The sequence below is a fragment of the Nycticebus coucang genome, chromosome 6, assembly GCF_027406575.1.
Source record: "Nycticebus coucang isolate mNycCou1 chromosome 6, mNycCou1.pri, whole genome shotgun sequence".
Taxonomy (NCBI): Eukaryota; Metazoa; Chordata; class Mammalia; order Primates; family Lorisidae; genus Nycticebus; species Nycticebus coucang.
This window is the reverse complement of record NC_069785.1, coordinates 57,616,072-57,636,003: the sequence shown is the minus strand read 5'-3', so window position 1 is coordinate 57,636,003 and position 19,932 is coordinate 57,616,072. Positions and strand designations below refer to the sequence as shown.

The 19,932-nt window shown below is 43.5% G+C and overlaps 1 protein-coding gene and 1 non-coding gene across 3 annotated transcripts in view; one reads left to right on the top strand and one right to left on the bottom strand.

Annotated features, from left to right (window-relative positions):
* DNAAF4 (dynein axonemal assembly factor 4) overlaps positions 1-19,932 on the top strand; it is a 54,779-nt gene that overhangs the window by 14,950 nt on the left and 19,897 nt on the right. For both annotated transcript variants that reach the window (XM_053593349.1, XM_053593350.1), the window contains exons 3-6: positions 1,722-1,855; positions 8,460-8,691; positions 14,875-15,020; positions 19,641-19,750. In XM_053593349.1, the coding sequence (XP_053449324.1) occupies positions 1,722-1,855; positions 8,460-8,691; positions 14,875-15,020; positions 19,641-19,750 (622 nt within the window). The remainder of the gene's footprint in view (positions 1-1,721; positions 1,856-8,459; positions 8,692-14,874; positions 15,021-19,640; positions 19,751-19,932) is intronic.
* Positions 16,779-16,913, bottom strand: LOC128589475 (small nucleolar RNA SNORA70). Its single transcript, XR_008381043.1, has one exon. It is a non-coding gene; the product is annotated as a small nucleolar RNA SNORA70 (small nucleolar RNA).

Sequence of the window (19,932 nt, the reverse complement as noted above, 5' to 3'; positions counted from 1 at the left end):
CTCCTCCTCCCACTGAGTGTCCCTTTCTTCCCACACCCTCTTTCTTCTCCCACTAGTCACAGATCTGTCTTGATAGTTTGGCGGTCCATGCTATGCCCAGATCTCTCAGAAAAAGACCAAACATTCTGCACTCTGCAGGGGGCAGAACTTCAGACTGCCATGTGAGGGGGAAGGGTGGACTGGGAGTTTGGAATTGTGGGGGAAAATATCTGTTCAATTATATGCCTGATGGGGTGGTGTCTAGGTTCATAAGTTGGACCTCCCTGTAATTTGTTTTCTTGAATGCTCTTCCTTGGAGTTACAGCTTGCTGAACTTCTTTCTTGGCTCAACTCCCCACCTTGGCTTCATGGAGTCCAATTCTGTCCAGTTTTTCTCCCTCTGGTCAAGAGCCTTTGCCAAGGGTAGCTACCAGTTGGCCATCTTCCCAGAATTCCTCAGCACTACTTTTAAATTATAATATTTATTAAACTTGTTGCTATATATTATTTAAATAATAAAGTACGCAATACATCAGAATTTTAATCTTTAATATTTTGTAAGTATTTTAAGTTTCTTTGTAATATTGTATATTTTATTTTATATGTTTTAAAATATTATGAAGGGATTTAGGCTTCACTACATGGCCAAAGAGTTTTCTGTACAAAAAATGTTAACAACCCATGCCTAGGGCATGATTTATTTTCCTACCCAGTCTCCCTAATCTGTTCTCTGCTACTTAACCCTATCCACCTCCCCAAGTTTTCTCCTTTCCCTTATGTTTTTTTCCTGCTTAAAGACTAGCTTCTTTACCTCAGGGCCTGATCTTCCTTAAGATGATTTACCCACTAATGGATCACAGCCTGCAGTTTGTGGAACATTGAGGCACAATGAATATAAAAATAATTATGAAGGGTAAAGATCTATATATATAAAACATGTCATTTTTCTTTGCAGTTTTTCCTAGGGCTGGCCCTATACCCTTCCATATATATAAATTACCACTTTATGTTTGTGAAGATGACAGATCATTTCAGGTGATCTCAACCCATCGTCTCTTCTAGGAGACTCCATAGTGATTATTTATTGTTATCAAGTTTATAAGCAAATAGCCCTTGTTTCTCAACAGGGAAGAAGAAGATAAATGTGTTCTTATGCTCCCTCCCCCCCGTCCTCAGCCTCTCCCTCATATTTTCCTCTTCCCTCTCATTTCTTCCTCCTCTTGTATCCCTCCCCATCCCTTTCTCGTCTTCCACAATCCACCCACCGATTCTGTAGTAATTCATTATTATTACACTTAATTGCTTACCTTTTAATGTTAGCTTCTTAGGCCGTTTAATATTGAAAGTTGTTTTCACTTCTTGTGGTCAAAATAACTCATTCTTTTTTTTTTTTTTGAGACAGTCTCACTATGTCTCACTTGGTAGAGTGCTGTGGCATCATAGCTCACAGCAACCTCAAACTCTTGGGCTTAAGCAATTCTCCTGCCTCAGCCTCCCAAGTAGCCCAACAGATGCCCACCCCAATGCCTTGCTATTTTTTGTTGCAGTTGTCATTGTTGTTTTAGATGGCCCCGGGCCGGGTTCAAACCTGCCACCCTCAGTGTATGTGGTTGGCACCGTAACCACTGTGCTATAGGTGCTGAGCCGAAGTAACTCATTTTTGATCAGTATGTCAAGTAGTTTTCTCATAACTCAAACAAATTTATCATAATCCTAATTGAGCAATATTTCTTACCCTTTAGTTGACAAAGAAATGATGCAAAAAATAAGAGAGAAATCTATTTTACAAGCACAAGAGAGAGCAAAAGAAGCCACAGAAGCAAAAGCTGCATCAAAGCGGGAAGATCAAAAATATGCACTAGATGCCATGATGAAGGTAAGTTGGGATTAATAGGCAAGTCCTCTAAAGAGATAGTACTGAACTACATAAGGATAATTTTGTTCCAACCACTGAACTTCCTCAGAACTTTATTCATACTTTAGTTATAGGACTTACTATGTTATATAAGCTATTGCTACTTACATGTGTTTTTGAAAATCTGTATGAAAGTTGAGGATGTCAGAGTTGGATGATTGATTCAGGGAAAGGGTTCTATTTATAGGGAAGTAAAAATCATAAAGTTTCTGTGGTATAAGTGTTTAACTTTTCTCATCTTGGAGTAATGGACATGGTTATCTAAAATAAGAAAAGCATAGGTTAAACACTAAATGTTGGCAAATTAATTTCTTTTTAACTGTTAAGGCTTTAAAGTGAAAACTTTAATCAGCAATTTTTTTTTGAGATATAATTCACATGCCATACAATTTATCTATTTAAAACATACAATTCAGGCTTGGTGCCTGTTGCTCAGTAGCTAGGCGCCAGCCACATACACTGGAGCTGGCAGGTTCGAACCTAGCCCGGGCCTGTCAAATGATGACAACTATAACCAAAAAATAGGTGGGTGTGGTGGCTGGCGCCTTAGCCACTTAGTCCCATCTATTTGGGAGGCTGAGGCAAGAGAATCCCTTAAGCCCAAGAGTTTGAAGTTGCCGTGAGCTTTGATGCTTATAGCACTCTACTGAGGGCGACATAGTGAGACTCTGTCTCAAGAAAAAAAAAAAAGCAGGGCGGCGCCTGTGGCTCAGTGAGTAGGGCGCCGGCCCCATTTGCCCAGGGTGGCGGTTCAAACCCAGCCCTGGCCAAACTGCAACAACAAAAAAAATAGCTGGAGGGCGGCGCCTGTGGCTCAGTCGGTAAGGCACCGGCCCCATATACCGAGGGTGGCGGGTTCAAACCCGGCCCCGGCCAAAACTGTAACAGAAAAATAGCCGGGCGTTGTGGCGGGCGCCTGTAGTCCCAGCTACTCGGGAGGCTGAGGCAAGAGAATCACTGAAGCCCAGGAGTTGGAGGTTGCTGTGAGCTGTGTGAGGCCACGGCACTCTACCGAGGGCCATAAAGTGAGACTCTTGTCTCTACAAAAAAAAAAAAAATAGCCGGGTGTTGTGGCAGGCGCCTGTAGTCCCAGCTGCTCGGGAGGCTGAGGCAAGAGAATCGCGTAAGCCCAAGAGCTAGAGGTTGCTGTGAGCCTGTGACTCCACGGCACTCTACCCGAGGGTGGTACAATGAGACTCTGTCTCTACAAAAAAAAAAAAGCATACAATTCAATGGTTTTGGTATATTCAGACTTGTGTAATCACCAATTTTAGAGCATTTTCCAGCACCTGTAGCACAGTGGTTAAGGCGCCAGTCACATACACCAAGGGTGGCAGGTTTGAACCCGGCCTGGGCCTACTGGATATGAATGAAGAAAGCAAACAGCCCAAAGTTTTGCTGATCTAACACCACAGAAAGAGGTAACATTAAAATAAAGGTTGGAGCTCGGCGCCTGTGGCTCAAGTGGCTAAGGTGCCAGCCACATACACCTGAGCTGGTGGGTTCAAATCCAGCCTGGGCCGCCAAACAACAATGACAACTACAACCAAAAAATGGCCGGGCGTTGTGGCGAGTGCCTGTAGTCCCAGCTACTTGGGAGGCAGAGGCAGGAGAATCGCTTGTGTCCAGGAGTTGGAGGTTGCTGTGAGCTGTGATGCCACAGTACTCTACCCAGGGTGACAGCTTGAGGCTCTGTCTCAAAAAAAAAAAAAAAATAATAATAATAATAAAATAAAATAAAATAAAGGTTGTCTTGGCGCCCATAGCACAGTGATTATTGTGCCAGCCACATACACTGAGGGTTGCATGTTCGAACCTGGCCTGGGCCAGCTAATCAACTGCAACAAAAAAAAATAGCCAAGCGTTATGGCGGGTGCCTGTAGTCCCAGCTATTTGGGAGGCTGAAGCAAGAAGATCTCTTAAGCCCAGGAGTTTAAGGTTACTGTGAGCAGTAACCCCACAGCACTCTACCAGGGTGACAGCTTTAGATGCTGTCTCAAACAAACAAACAAACAAAAAAAGACAATGCTTTATTAAGCCAGACATTCATTCAAGATTGAAAGAACTATAGATTTCCTCTTCTTCAGAAACTTGGTTTAGGAACTGAGAGAACATTATTCTCCTATTACTTACATTTGCTGTCTATATTAAACTAATATCCCATAGTATGTGGCATCCTTTTTTTGAGCAGTACAAAGCACTTAAAATCCAATTCCTTCATGTACATTGATTATTCCTCTGGCCTTATGAGTTTTTCTATTATTATACATTCCTCCTTTAAGTTGTATCTTCCCTGTGTTAGATGACTTTTCTTTAAAAGCTCTTTAATTGTTTAACATTTGTCTCTGTGTCATAATAAAAAATATTTCTCTCTCCCTCACCCTCCCCTTCTTGGCACAAACTCCTAAAACCATTATAATTTCCTGAGTGATAGGGGTGCTAGGTTCATCTTTTGTTCTATTATTTGGACTTTGACACAAATTGTTACTAATTCCTTGGAATTTTCTGGGTGATAGGAATGTCTTTTGTCCTAATGAGGCAACTCTTAGTGGGCTCCTGATGAAGGCTGGTCACCAGAAAAACCAAGGTATGATTAGAAGCCTGTCACTTTCAGCCCTACCCATCATCCTTTGAGAATGAGAAAGGGGCCGGAGATTGAGTTAATAATCGTACCTACATGATGAAGTCCCCATAAAAATCCTGGGACTATGGGTTTGGAAAACTTCTGGCTTGCTAAACACAGGGAGAGTGGTGCCCCAGGTGAGGGCATGGAAGCTGTGTTCCTTCCCCTGTACCTTGTCCTATACATCTTTTCCATTTTGTTCTTTTTATATTATAAAAGGAGTTGAATCCTATTATTAAAAAACAGGTAGACACAAATAAAGTATTTTTCTAAGTCCTGTATGCCATTCTAGCAAAATGAACAAACCTGAGGAGGGGATTTTAGGAATCCTTGGTTTATAACTGGTTGGTCAGAAGGACCAGAGACTGGATTTATGATTGGCTCCTAAGTAGGGACAGTCTTGTGGGACTGAGCCTATAACTCGTGGGATCTGATGCTAATTCCAGGTAGGTACTGTCAGAATTAAAAGATATAGCTAGGATGGAAGAATTGGTCAGTGTAGGAAACGCCACACATTTTGGTGACTAGAGTGAAGTATGGGATAGGCGCAGTGGCTCACACCTGTAATCCTAGCGCTCTAGGAGGTGAAGGTGGGAGGATTGCTCAGGCTCACAAGTTTGAGAACACCCTGAGCAAAAGTAAGACCCCCATCTCTACTAAAGATAGAAAAAAACCTAGCTGGGCATTGTGATAAGCGCCTGTAGTCCCAGCTACTTGGGAAGCTGAGGCAACAGGATCGCCTGAGCCCAGGAGACTGAGGTTGGACTGTGAATGATGATGATGCCATGGTACTCTGCCTAGGGTGACAGAGTGAGACTCTGTCTCAAAAACAAATGAACAAACAAACAGGAAGTGAAGTATGAAGTGCTGTGAGAGTATAAAAAGAGTAAACGGGGTATTTTCCTGTACAGTTTCTCTTTGATATATGTAATCTCTCTTTTCCCTCTATCATAAGCTTTGTGTTATTTCCTTCTTCGTATTTTTCTTGTCATTGTAGTTGCATCTGAAGCCTTTCTTGATCTCTCCTCTTCATCACCATTCCCTGAAGAGTTAGAGTATATCTGTGTCTTTAATATAGTTAATTATAAATTAAAATTATAGATATAGTTCCCTTAACTACATCTTGGCTACAATTATAGGACTTTCCTATTATATTTGGTTATAAGAGCATTTTTCTTAATTAATACTAAGTCTTATATGGTTTTTAAAACTTTATATAAAATTTATTTTTCTTGGCGGCGCCTGTAGCTCAGTCGGTAGGGCGCCGGCCCCATATGCCGAGGGTGGTGGGTTCGAGCCGGGCCCCGGCCGAACTGCAACCAAAAAAATAGCCGGGCGTTGTAGCGGGCGCCTGTAGTCCCAGCTACTCGGGAGGCTGAGGCAAGAGAATCGCCTAAGCCCAGGAGTTGGAGGTTGCTGTGAGCTGTGTGAGGCCATGGCACTCTACCGAGGGCCATAAAGTGAGACTCTGTCTCTACAAAAAAAAAAAAAAAAAATTATTCTTCTTGAGAGGTCAGAAGAATAACCTAACCTTGTCTAACTCTTCAGATACTTTCCCCTTTTTTCGTGTGTTGGGGCAGAGAGGAAAAAAGGCAAACATATTATTAAGCTGGGTAAAATCATCATCTTCTCTTTTTAGATTGTGGCTTCCTCTCTGGCTGACAGTCACTGTTCATCTCGCCTTATTGTCAGGCATTTAAATGTTGTTTCATTGCCATGGTAGATTCTTTCTGGCCCAATCTATTGGCAGCTCACTGACAGCTGTCTGAACTTAGAATATGAAGTAATTAGCATCTTTTGTGCCTGGTCAAAGCCTAAGTGAAATTTTGGGACTATAGGAAATTTCCATTCAGCATCCTATGAAATTAAAGTCAGTGCCTCTCAGTTCAATAGGAAAATAATCAATCTTTCCAGAAAAGGGTATTATGTCAAGTAGATATAGAGTACCTATCAGTGCAAAGCTTCCATACCTATATTATTAGATTTGTGTTTTAAAACAATACAACCTCTAGGAACTTTCATCCCAGTATATCCATATTCTAACCATACCAGATATACTGTTTAAATGTAAATTAATTTAAATTTACATTAATGGAACTTACGTAAAATTTAAAATTCAGTTCCTCAGCCACAGTAACCACATTTGATGTGTTAGTGGCTAGTGTACTGGATAGCACTAAACATTTTTTTTTTTTTTTAACAGAGCCTTACTTTGTTGCCCTCAGTAGAGTGCTATGGCGTCACAGCTCACAGCAACCTCCAGCTCTTGGGCTTAGGCGATTCTCTTGCCTCAGCCTCCTGAGTAGCTGGGACTACAGGCACCTGCCACAAGGCCCGGCTATTTTTTTGTTGCAGTTTGGCCAGGGCTGGGTTCAAACCCACCACCCTTGGTGTATGGGGCCGGCACCTTACTCACTGAGCCACAGGCACTGCCCCAGCACCAAATATTTTGATCATTGAAAAAAGTTCTTGGGCTGGACATGGTAGCTGTAATCCCAGCACTTGGAAGGCCAAGGCCAGTGGATTGCCTGAGCTCACAAGTTCGAGACCAACCTGAGCAAGAGTGAAACCTTGTCTCTAAAAAATAGCCAGGCCCTGTGGCATGCACCTATAGTCCCAGTTACCAGGGAGGCTGAGGCAAGAGAATCACTTGAACCCAAGAGTTTGAGGTTGCTGTGAACTAAGATGTCCCGGCACTCTACCCAGGGTGACCAAGTGATACTGTGTCTCAAAAAAAAAAAAGAACTTTTTCTTTTTGGGAGAAAAAAGAAAAAGTTGGGACCAAGACCCCATCTCTCTCTCTCTTTTTTTTTTTTTTTTAGTGTCAGAGTCTCACTTTATCGCCCTAAGTAGAGTACTGTGGCGTCATAGCTGACAGCAACCTCCAACTCCTGGGCTTAAGCAATTCTTTTGTCTCAGCCTCACAAGTAGCTGGGACTACAGGCGCCCGCCACAACGCCCGGCTATTTTTTTGTTGCAGTTTGGCTGGGGCCGGGTTTGAACTTGCCCCCCTTGTATATGAGGCCAGCACCCTATCTACTGAGCCACAGGCGCCACTCCCAAGACCCCACCTCTAAAAAAAAAAAAAAAAAAAAAAAACCTGGCTTATTGTATCCTCAATGAATCCCCAACAATAAAAAAAAAAAAAAGAAAAAGTTCATTGGAGACCTGAGATTCAAACTTGTGTTCCGTGACCTCTAAATCAATGATTATTACTAAATCATTTACTATTTTCCTTTTTATTTTAATTTTTTTTTGAGATCAAGTCTTACTTGTCACCCTTGATAGAGTGCTGTGGCATAGCTCACAGCAACCTCAAACTCCTAGTTCAAGAGATCCTCTTGCCTCAGTCTCCTGAGTAGCTGAGACTATAGGCACCTGCCACAATGCCTGGGCAACTTTTTTAGAGATGGCGTCTCAAACTCCTGAGCTCAAGCAGTCCACCTGTCTTGGCCACCCACAGTGCTAGTATTATAGTGTGAGTCACCATGCTTGGCCACCATTTTCCTTTTTAATTAATAATTCACTACTTTGCTATAGATCCAATGGCGAGAGTTTAGAAGTATGAGTAATTGGCTCAGCGCCTGTAGCTCAAGTGGTTAAGGTGCCAGCCACATACACCAGAGCTGGCAGGTTCGAATCTGGCCCAGGCCTGCCAAACAATGACAACTACAACCAAAAAATAGCTGAGCATTGTAGCAGGTGCCTGTAGTCCCAGCTACTTGGGAGGCTGAGGCAAAAGAATCGCTTAAGCCCAGGAGTTGGAGGTTACTGTGAGCTGTGACACGATGGGCACTCTACCCAGGGCAATAGCTTGAGGCTCTGACTCAAAAAAAAAAAAAAGAAGAAGAAAGAAGTATGAATAATTAATTGTTAACAATGAATCTTATTTAAAGAAGTGTTGCTTTCATGTGTTTTAAAAAATTTGGTAATTTTTTGCAGATTGAAGAAGAAGCAAGGAAAAAAATAGAAGATATGAAAGAAAATGAACGCTTAAAAGCCACTAAAGAATTGGAAGCTTGGAAAGAGTGTCAAAGAAAAGCTGAAGAACAAAAAAGAATTCAGAGAGAAGAAAAATTACGTAAAAAAGAAAAGCAAATTGAAGAAGAAAGAAAAAATGTAAAACATAAAAGTCTTACTAGAAATTTAGCATCTAGATATCTTGCTGCAAAAGGTATAATGATTAATGTTTTCTAGAAAAGTAAGTTCTGTTAATAAAGTATATATGATACTTAAAAAAAAATAAATCTGGCTCGGCGCCTGTGGCTCAAGCGGCTAAGGCGCCAGCCACATACACCTGAGCTGGCGGGTTCGAATCCAGCCCAGGCCCGCCAAACAACAATGATGGCAATCGTGGGGTACAATGTGCTGGTTTTATATACAAAATAGCCGAGTGTTGTGGCAGGCGCCTGTAGTCCCAGCTACTTGGGAGGCGGAGACAGGAGATTCGCTTGAGCCCAGGAGTTGGAGGTTGCTGTGAGCTGTGATGCGATGGCACTCTAGCCAGGGCGACCGCTTGAGGCTCTGTCTCAAAAGATAAAAAATAAATAAATAAATAAATAAATCTGTTGGCTTGGCACCGGGGAGCACAGTGGTTATGGTGCCAGCCACATACACCGACGGTGATGGGTTCAAACTCGGCCTGGGCCAGCTAAAAATAACAATGACAACTGCAACAAAAAATAGCTGGGTGTTGTGGAGGGTGCCTGTAGTCCCAGCTACTTGGGAGACTGAGGCAAAAGAATCTCTTAAGCCTGGGCGGCGCCTGTGGCTCAACGGAGTAGGGCGCCGGCCTCATATGCCGGAGGCGGTGGGTTCAAACCCAGCCCTGGCCAAAAACTAAAAAAAAAAAAAAAAAGAATCTCTTAAGCCCAAGAGTTTGAGATTGGTGTAAGCTGTGATGCCACGGTATTCTACCAAGGGCAACATAGACTCTGTCTCCAAAAAAAAAAAAAAAACCAACTTGGAAAGTGTTCATTTATGATAGTCTCCAGGGCAGCGCCTGTGGCTCAGTGAGTAGGGCAACAGCCCCATATACCCAGGGTGGCAGGTTTGAACCCGGCCCCATCCAAACTGCAACCAAAAAGTAGCCGGGTGTTGTGGCAGGTGCTGTAGTCTCAGCTAATTGGGAGGCTGAGGAAAGAGAATTGCCTAAGCCCAAGAGCTGGAGGTTGCTGTGAGGCTGTGATGCCATGGCACTGTACCAAAGGGTGACAAAGTGAAACTTTTGTCTCTTAAAAAAAAAAAAGAGCTGTGATGCCATGGCACTCTACCAAGGGTGACAAAATGACACTCTTGTCTCTTAAAAAAAAAATGATAGTCTTGGGTGGTGCCTGTGGCTCAAGGAGTAGGGTGCCCGCCCCATATGCTGGAGGTGGTGGGTTCAAACCCAGCCCCAGCCAAAACCTGCAAAAGCAAAAAAAAAAAAAAAAGCAAAAATGATAGTCTTGAGTAGGACTTCCATTCTTTTGGGACAATCTTCTCCTTCAGGGATCCCTATTATTTGTATGTTTGAATGCTTCATGGAGTCTCATAGTTCTCTAAGCACCTGTTCTGCTTTCTGACTACCTGGGTTAACCTGAAAATTTTGTCCTCTAGCTCTGAGGTTCTTTCTTCTCTTTGGTCTAACCTATTTTTGATACTTTCCACTGTATCTTTACATTCCCTGACTGTCTCCTTCATTTCCTTAAGCTCCTTCATATCCTTCCTGTATTCCATATATCTCTCATCTGACTTTTGGTTCTATCTTTCCATTTTCTCATCTGTTCCCTTTCTTTCTTTTTTTTTTTTTTTGCAGTTTTTGGCTGGGGCTGGGTTGGAATCCACCACCTTCAGCATATGGGGCCGGCACCCTACTCCTTGAGCCACAGGTGCTGCCCATCATCTGTTCCCTCTATTATCTTTATCATCCAGAAACTTCCTTCCTGTCAAATCTTTTCATTCTTTTTTTTTTTCTTTTTAGAGACAGAGTCTCATTTTGTTGCCCTTGGTAGAGTGCTGTGGTGTCACAGCTCCCAGCAACCTCCAGCTTTTGGGCTTAGGCGATTCTCTTGCCTCAGCCTCCCAAGTACCTGGGACTACAGGTGCCTGCCACAGCACCTGGCTATTTTTTTGTTGCAGTTTGGCTGGGGCTGCTTTCTAACCCGCCACCCTCAGTATATGGGGCTGGCGCCCTACTCACTGAGCCACAGGTGCCGCCCAAATCCTTTAATTCTTTATCGGTGGAGTCTTTGGCAGCAGCTGCTTCATGATCCTTTGTGGGAATTGCTCTGTTTTTTTTTTTTTTTTTTTTTTTTTTATTAAACCATAGCTGTGTACGTTAATGCAATCGTGGGGTACAATGTGCTGGCTTTATATACAATTTGAAATATTTTCATCAAACAGGTTAACATAGCCTTCACAGCATTTTCATAGTTATTGTGTTAAGACATTTGTATTCTACATTTAGTAAATTTCACATGTACCCTTGTAAGATGCACCGTAGGTATAGTCCCACCAATCACCCTCCCTCCACCCATCCTTTCCCCTCCTGTCCCCTCCCTATCCCCTTTCCCCATATTCTTGGTCTACAATTTGGTTATAGCTTTCATACGAAAGCTGTAACTTGGTTTCATAGTAGGGCTGAGTACTTTGGATACTTTTTCTTCTGTTATTGAGATACTTTAAAGAATATGCTAAGAAGAATATGTTCCAGCTCCATCCATGTAAACATGAAAGAGGTAAAGTCCCCATCTTTTTTTAAGGCTGCATAATATTCTATGGTGTACATATACCACAATTTATTAATCCATTCATGGGTCGATGGGCACTTGGGCTTCTTCCATGACTTAGCAGTTATGAATTGGGCTGCAATAAACATTCTGGTACAAGTATCTTTGCTATAATATGATTTTTGGTTTTATACGCAGTAGAGGTATTGCAGGATTGAATGGCAGGTCTATTTTTAGATCCCTGAATTTTCTCCAAACATCTTTCCAAAAGGAACGTATTAGTTTGCATTCCCACCAGCAGTGTAGAAGTGTTCCCCTTTCTCCGCATCCATGCCAACATCTCTGGTTTTGGGATTTTGTGATGTGGGCTAATCTTACTGGAGTTACGTGGTATCTCAAAGTAGTTTTGATGAAAAAATATTCAACAAGATCCTAGCAAACAGAATCCAGCAACACATCAACAAATTATACACCATGACCAAGTGGGTTTTGTCCCAGGGTCTCAAGGCTGGTTCAATATACTTAAATCTATAAATATAATTCATCACATAAGCAAATTAAAAAACAAAGACCATATGATTCTCTCAATTGATGCAGAAAAAGATTTTGATAATATCCAGCATCCCTTCATGATCAGAACACTTAAGAAAATTGGTATAGGGTGGCGCCTGTGGCTCAGCGAGCAGGGCGCCGGCCCCATATGTCGAGGGTGGCGGGTTCAAACCCAGCCCCTGCCAAACTGCAACAAAAAAATAGCTGGGCGTTGTGGCGGGCGCCTGTAGTCCCAGCTACTCGGGAGGCTGAGGCAGGAGAATCGCCTAAGCCCAGGAGTTGGAGGTTGCTGTGAGCTGTGTGACGCCACGGCACTCTACCGAGGGCAATAAAGTGAAACTCTGTCTCTACAAAAAAAAAAAAAAAAGAAAATTGGTATAGAAGGGACATTTCTTAAACTGATGGAGGCTATCTACAGCAAACCCACAGCCAATATCGTATTGAATGGAGTTAAATTGAAATAATTTCCACTCAGATCAGGAACCAGGCAAGGTTGCCCATTGTCTCCACTGCTTTTTAACATTGTAATGGAAGTCTGTTTTGGTTTTTCAAGTTGCCCGAATTCTTCTGTTCATTCCTCCTCGTGTGTTATTTCTACCTGTTCCTTTGTTTGTCCTCTTTTTTCCTTGTCACTTCCTCCTTTGCTTCACATTACTTTTTCTCAGAGCTTAGGTCAAAAGGAAGAGAAAGGTAAGCACAAGCAGGGATGAACAAGAGAAAAAGAAAAAAAAAGAAAGAGAAAAAGAAAAGGAAAAGAAAAAAGGGAAGAGGGATGAAAGAAAAGAATTGAAGAACAGGAGAGAATTAGGATAGGAAAAGAGAATGAGAGTGATAGAAGAAATTTTTTTTTTGAGACAGCTTTTTTTTTTTGAGACAGAGTCTCACTATGTTGAGTGCTGTAGTATCACAGCTCACAGCAACCTCCAACTCTTGTAATTCAAGGATTTTGAGGGCCTCGGCTGGATGGGTTTCTCAAAATCAGGAGCTCCTTTCAGACTCAGCATAGCCAATCTCTTTCTCGTGACCAAAAATACAGGAGTCCCTGCTCTTGATGAAAGTAAAAATGGAAGTTCAGAATAGAACCAATGGTGGCGCCTGTGGCTCAGTGGGTAGGGTGTTGGCTCCATATGCCGAAGGTGGCAAGTTCAAACCCGGCCCTGGCCAAACTGCAACAAAAAAATAGCCAGGCGTTGCGGCGGGTGTCTGTAGGCCTAGCTACTCGGGAGGCTGAGGCAAGAGAATTGCCTAAGCCCAGGAGTTGGAGTTTGCTGTGAGCTGTGTGATAACACAGCACTCTACACAGGGCAATAAAGTGAGACTCTGTCTCTACCAAAAAAAAAAAAAAAAAGGAATAGAACCAAACAGGGCCAGGCGCGATGGCTCAGACCTGTAATCCCAGCACTTGGAAGGCTGAGGCAGATGGATTGCCTGAGCTCATAGGTTCCAGACCAGCCTGAGCCAAAGTGAGACCCACCCTGTCTCTGAAAAATAGCTGGGTGTTGACTCAGTGTCTGTGGCTCATTGGCTAGGGTGCTGGCTATAGACACTGGAACTGGTGGGTTTGAATCCAGCCCAGGCCCACCAAACAACAATGACAACTACAACCAAAAAATAGCCGGGCATTGTGGCAGGCTCTGGTAGTCCCAGCTACTTGGGAGGCTGAGGCAAGAGAATCACTTAAGCCCAAAAGTTTGAGGTTGCTGTGAGCTGTGACACCACAGCACTCTACCCAGGGCAACATGGTGAGACTCTGTCTCAAAAAAAAAAAAAAAAGAAAACAGGCTTGGCGCCTGTGGCTCAAGTGGCTAAGGGGCCAGCCACATACACCTGAGCTGGCGAGTTCAAATCCAGCCCAGGCCCACCAAACAACAATGACGACTGCAACCAAAAAAGATATAGCTAGGCGTTGTGGCTGGTGCCTGTGGTCCCAGCTACTTGGGAGGCTGAGGCAAGAGAATGGCTTAAGCCCAGGAGATGGAGGTTGCTGTGAGCGGTGATGTTACAGCACTATATCCAGGCCCACGGCTTGAGGCTCTGTTTCAAAAAGAAAAAGAAGGGGAGGGCGGCGCCTGTGGCTCAGTGAGTAGGGCGCCGGCCCCATATGCCGAGGGTGGTGGGTTCAAACCCAGCCCCGGCCAAACTGCAACAAAAACATAGCCGGGCGTCGTAGCGGGCGCCTGTAGTCCCAGCTGCTCGGGAGGCTGAGGCAAGAGAATCACATAAGCCCAAGAGTTAGAGGTTGCTGTGAGCCGTGTGACGCCACGGCACTCTACCCGAGGGCGGTACAGTGAGACTCAGGCTCTACCCCCCCCCCCCAAAAAAAAAAACAGACATGAAAGAAAAAGAAGGGGGCAGTGCCTGTGGCTCAAAGGGGAAGGGCGCCGGCCCCATATGCCAGAGGTGGCGGGTTCAAACCCAGCCCCTGCCAAAAACTGCAAAAAAAAGAAAAAGAAGAAAGAAAGAAAAAAACAATAAATAAGTAAATAGGGTAGAGCCTGTGGCTCAGTGAGTAGGGTGTTGGCCCCATATACCGAGGGTGGCGGGTTTGAACTCTGCCCCGGCCAAACTGCAATAAAAAAAAAAAAAAAATAGCTGGATATTGTTGTGGGTGCCTGTAGTTCCAGCTAGCTACTCAGGAGGCTAAGGCAAAAGAATCGCCTAAGCTCAAGAGCTGGAGGTTGCCGTGAGCTGTGATGCCATGACACTTTACCGAGGGTAACAAAGTGAGGCTGTCTCAAAAAAGAAAAGAAAAGAAAAATCAGTTTTAGGGGTGGCGCCTGTGGCTCAGTGGGTAGGGCGCCGGCCCCATATACCGAGGGTGGCAGGTTCAAACCCGGCCCCGGCCGAACTGCAACCAAAAAATAGCCGGGCGTTGTGACGGGCGCCTGTAGTCCCAGCTACTCCGGAGGCTGAGGCAGTTGAATCGCTTAAGCCCAGGAGTTGGAGGTTGCTGTGAGCCGTGTGAGGCCATGGCACTCTACCGAGGGCCATAAAGTGAGACACTGTCTCTACAAAAAAAAAAAAAAAAAGAAAAATCAGTTTTATTATTAACTCTAAATTGAGAAATAATTGACTTGCTACCATTATTTTTTAAGGGAGAAATTTAGAAAATATGTTTTCTCAGAAGTTAAAGGAAGACAATTTTCCTGCTCCTCGCTCTGTTGGCAATATTAAAATCAACTTTACCCCTCGAGTATTTCCTACTGCTCTCCGTGAGTCACATGTAGCAGAAGAAGAAGAGGTAGATATTTTTTCTTTACTTATGATTACCACAAGTGAAAACGCTTTATTTTTATTTTATCTATTGAAACTCGTACTGGTTCTGAATTCCTTAAGTGTTTATTACATTAACAATATTACTTCATGAATATATTTTAGCATTTCCTTATAAGAAATATACATTGAAGATTTTTTTGGCTCCAGAAAACTGACAAGAAAACTTACTGATATTAATATATGTGCAGCATTGTTGCTTATTCCAAGAGATAAACTGTTCCATTTGTCCTTTATTGTATGAAATACATCATTTTCTGTAATAGATTTATGAACTTTTAGATCAGTATTTTGAAAAGATGTGGAAACTATTAATATACTATAATTATTACTAATATTAAGCATTTCTTTTTCTTTTTTTTTTTTTTTTTTTTTTTTTGTGGTTTTTGGCCGGGGCTGGGTTTGAACCCACCACCTCCGGCATATGGGACCAGCGCCCTACTCCTTGAGCCACAGGTGCTGCCCAATGTTAAGCATTTCTAATGTGACATTTTAGAGTTAATATGTTTCATTCATTTATAAAATATTGAGCCATGGAGTTCAAATACTGTATCTTTAGTTATATAAGAAATAAGAATTGGTAGGGTGCAGTGTCTTGCACCTGTAATCCTAGCACTTTGGGAAGTTGAAATGGAAGGATTGCTTGAACTCAGGCGTTCAAGACCAGTCTGAGCAAGAGGTAGATACCATCTCCAGTAAAAATCGAAAAATTAGCCAGGTATCATGGCATGCACCTGTAGTCCCAGCTATTCAGGACGCTAAGGTGGAGGATCACTTGAGCCCAGGAATTTGAGGTTGTAGTGAGCTAAGATGATGCCAGTGCACTCAACCCAGGGTAAAAGAGCAAGGCTCTGTCTCCAAACAAAAACAAACAAAAAAACCTAAGAGGTGTGAATGAATCCTCTTTCAATTTAAAAGTTATAGAAATAATTGAGGATCCTTAAGATATAATGACAATTGGCTTAGTGCCCCGTAGCTCAGTGAGTAGGGCGCCGGTCACATACACCGAAGCTGGCAGGTTTGAACCCGGCCCTGGCCTGCTAAACAACAGTGACAACTACAACCAAAAAATAGCCAGGTGTTGTAGTGGGCATCTGGTAGTCTCAGCTACTTGGGAGGCTGAGGCAGAAGAATTGCTTAAGCCCAAAAGTTGGAGGTTGCTGTGAGCTATGACGCCATGGCAGTCTACTGAGGGTAACATAGTGAGACTCTGTCTCAAAAAACAAACAAACAAAAAGATATAATTATGAATATCAACTTTTTTCTTTTCTTCTTCTTCTTCTTTTTTTTTTTTTTTGGACAGAAAGAAGGATTTATTATTGGTAGGTGCAGTTGATAGACAACACAATGTAAGTCCTCACGAGTGCAGGCCCCACCCGCCACTTGTCCAGGGGCCCACGATTGGGGATGCATTTGACCCCACTGCCATCTGGAATGAGCCGCTTCTCAGCCACCATGTCTTCAAATTCATCTGAGTTAAACTTGGTAAAACCCCATTTCTTGGAGATGTGAATCTTCTGATGGCCAGGCAACTTGAACTTGGCCCTGTGAAGGACCTCAGTCACATGCTCCTTGTTCTGTAGTTTAGTGCGGATGGACACGATGACTTGGCCAATATGAACCCTGGCCACAGTGCCCTGGGGCTTTCCAAAGGCACCATGCATATCTGTCTGAAACCAAGATTGGGGACAGCACAAAGTCTAACACATGAACATGTATTGGAAAGGAATGTCTCCAAGGTTCCTTAGAGCAACCTATACAAGCAACAGGCTGCATATTACCAAGGAGGCTGCTGTTTGCAGCTATTACACACTCAACTTTTTTCTTATTATTAAATAATATATTCTATTTTCATTTGTAAAATTATTTCTGTAATTATATAATTTTACTTAAAATCATATGCATACTTTTCAATACAGAAAAACAAAAATATTATAAGCAAGACAAGTAAAATAATAATTATATGATTCCCAGAAGGGATGAAATTTGGACTAGAAACTTTTATCTCTTTGAACTCAATCAGCTAGTGAGGTTTAAAAAAAAGTTTTAAAATGGCCGGGTGTGGTGGCTCATGCCAGTAATCCTAGCACTCTGGGAGGCCCAGGAAGATGGATTGCCTGAGCTCATGGGTTTGAGACCATCCTGAGCCAGAGCTAGACAGCCCCACCCCTGACCCCAGTCTCTAAAAATGGCCCAGGGCGTTGTGTCAGGTGCCTAAAGGCCCAGCTACTTGAGAGGCTGAGGCTAAAGAATCACTTGAACCCAAGAGTTTGAGGTTGCTGTGAACTATAATGCCATGGCATTCTATTGAGGTGAAACTCTGTCTCAAAAAAGAAAAAATAAACAAATAAAATGTATAGGGTGGCGCCTGAGGCTCAGTGGGTAGGGCGCTGGCCCCATATACCGAGGGTGGCGGGTTCAAACCGCCCTGGCCAAACTGCAACAAAAAAATAGCCTGGTGGCGCCTGTAGTCCCAGCTACTTGGGAGGCTGAGGCAAGAGAATCGCCAAGCCCAAGAGCTAAAGGTTGTGCACTGTATGACGCCACGGCATACTGAGGGCAATAAAGTGAGACTCTGCCTCTACAAAATAAATAAATAAAATGTATAAATATTGAGGCTGGGTGCAGTGGCTCATGCCTGTAATCCTAGCACTCTGGGAGGCCGAGGCAGATGGATTGCTTGAGCTCATGAGTTTGAGACCAGCCTGAGCAAAAGCGAGATCCTGTCTCTACTAAAAATAGAAAAACTGAGGCAAGAGGATCGCTTGAGCTCGAGTTGGAGTTTAATGTGAGCTATGACGCCATGATTGTTTACCCAGGGTGATGGCTTGATACTCTCTCAAAAAAATAAAATAGGCTCAAGCAGCGAAGGTGCCAGCCACATACACCTGAGCTGGCAGGTTCAAATCCAGCCTGGGCCCGCCAAACAACAATGATGGCTTCAACCAAAAAATAGCTGGGCGTTGTGGTGGTGCCTGTAGTCCCAGCTACTTGGGAGGCAGAAGCAAGAGAATCACTTGAGCCCAGGAGTTGGAGGTTGCTGTGAGCTGTGATGCCACAGCACTCTACCCAGGGTGACAGCTTGCTGCTCTGTCTCAAAATAAATAAATAAATAAAATAATAAAATGTATAAATATTGAAAATTTAAAATCACCATCATCAAAGGCAGCACCTGTGGCTCAAAGGAGTAGGGCACCGGCCCCATATGCCAGAGCTGATGGGTTCAAACCCAGCCCCGGCCAAAAAAAAAAAAAAAAAAAATTCACCATTATCAAATAGCACATTAATTTTCTTGGGCTGTTTTAAGCCAACTATCATGGGTGGCGCCTGTGGCTCAGTCGGTAAGGCGCCGGCCCCATATACTGAGGGTGGCGGGTTCAAACCCCGCCCCAGCCGAACTGCAACCAAAAAATAGCCGGGCGTTGTGGTGGGTGCCTGTAGTCCCAGCTACTCGGGAGGCTGAGGCAAGAGAATCGCTTAAGCCCAGGAGTTGGAGGTTGCTGTGAGCTGTGTGATGCCATGGCACTCTACCGAGGGCCATAAAGTGAGACTGTCTCTACAAAAAAAAAAAAAAAAAAACTATCATGATTGAGGTGCTTAAACTCAGTGACAGTAATTTGTTACAGTGCTAGAAGCTGGGAAACCCAAGATCAGAGTATCAGCTTGGTTGGGTTTTTGGTTGGGGCACTCATCCTAACCTTCAGAGGACTGCCCTCTTATAGTGTCCCCCTGGGTGAGGAGGCCCTGTTCTCTTTCTCTTATTATAAGGGTATTAATCCCATCAGGAGGGCTCTACCTTTGTGACCTCATCTAAGCCTAACTTCACAAAGGCTCCATCTGCAAATACTAGCCAATTAATGGTTAGGGCTTCAACCTTAGACTTTGTAGGGGAGTCCATAGTAAATAGTATTTCTATCCACTAGAGGGAGATGGAAACTGTAAAAGAAACTATCAGTAAAAGTGAAATATTTGGGCTTGGCGCCTGTTGCACAATGGTTATGGCGCCAGCCACATACACTGAAGTTGGAGAGTTCAAACCAGGCCCAGGCCAGCTAACCAACAATGACAACTGCAACAAAAAATAGCCAGGCGTTGTGGCAGGCACCTGTAGTCTCAGCTACTTGGGAGACTGAGCCAAGAGAATTGCTTAAGCTCAAAGAGTTTGAGGTTGCTGTGAGCTGTGAGCCATGGCATTCTACTGAGGGCAACATAGTGAGTGAGACTCTGTCTCTAAGTAAGTAAATAAATAAATAAAATCATTCATTACAAAATAAATAGGGCAGCGCCTATGGCTCAGTGAGTAAGATGCTGGCCCCATATACCGCAGGTGGAGGGTTCAAACCCAGCCCCACGCCAAACTGCAACAACAACAACAAAATAGCCCAGTGTTGTGGTGGGCACTTGTAGTCCTAGCTACTCCGGAGGCTGAGGCAAGAGAATTGCCTAAGCCCAAGAGCTGGAGGTTGCTGTGAGCTGTAACATCATAGCACTCTACTGAAGGCAGCAGAGTGAGACTCTGTCTCTAAAATAAATAAATACATAAATAAATAAAAATTTGTCTCCATTTAAGACTTCATTCTCATTTCAGTGGCTGCATAAACAAGCGGAGGCTCGAAGAGCAATGAATACTGATATTCCTGAACTTTGTGATTTAAATGAAGAAGAAAAGAACCCAGAATGGTTAAAGGACAAAGGAAAGTAAGTTGTTCTGGGGTGGGTGTGGTGGTTCACACCTGTAATCCCAGCACTCTGGGAGGCCTAGGCAGGTAGATTGTTTGAGCTCACCAGTTCAAGACCAGCCTGAGCAAAAGTGAGATCCTGTCTCTAAAAATAGCTGGGGATCTTGGCACCTGTAGCACAGTGCCAGCAGCAGCCACATA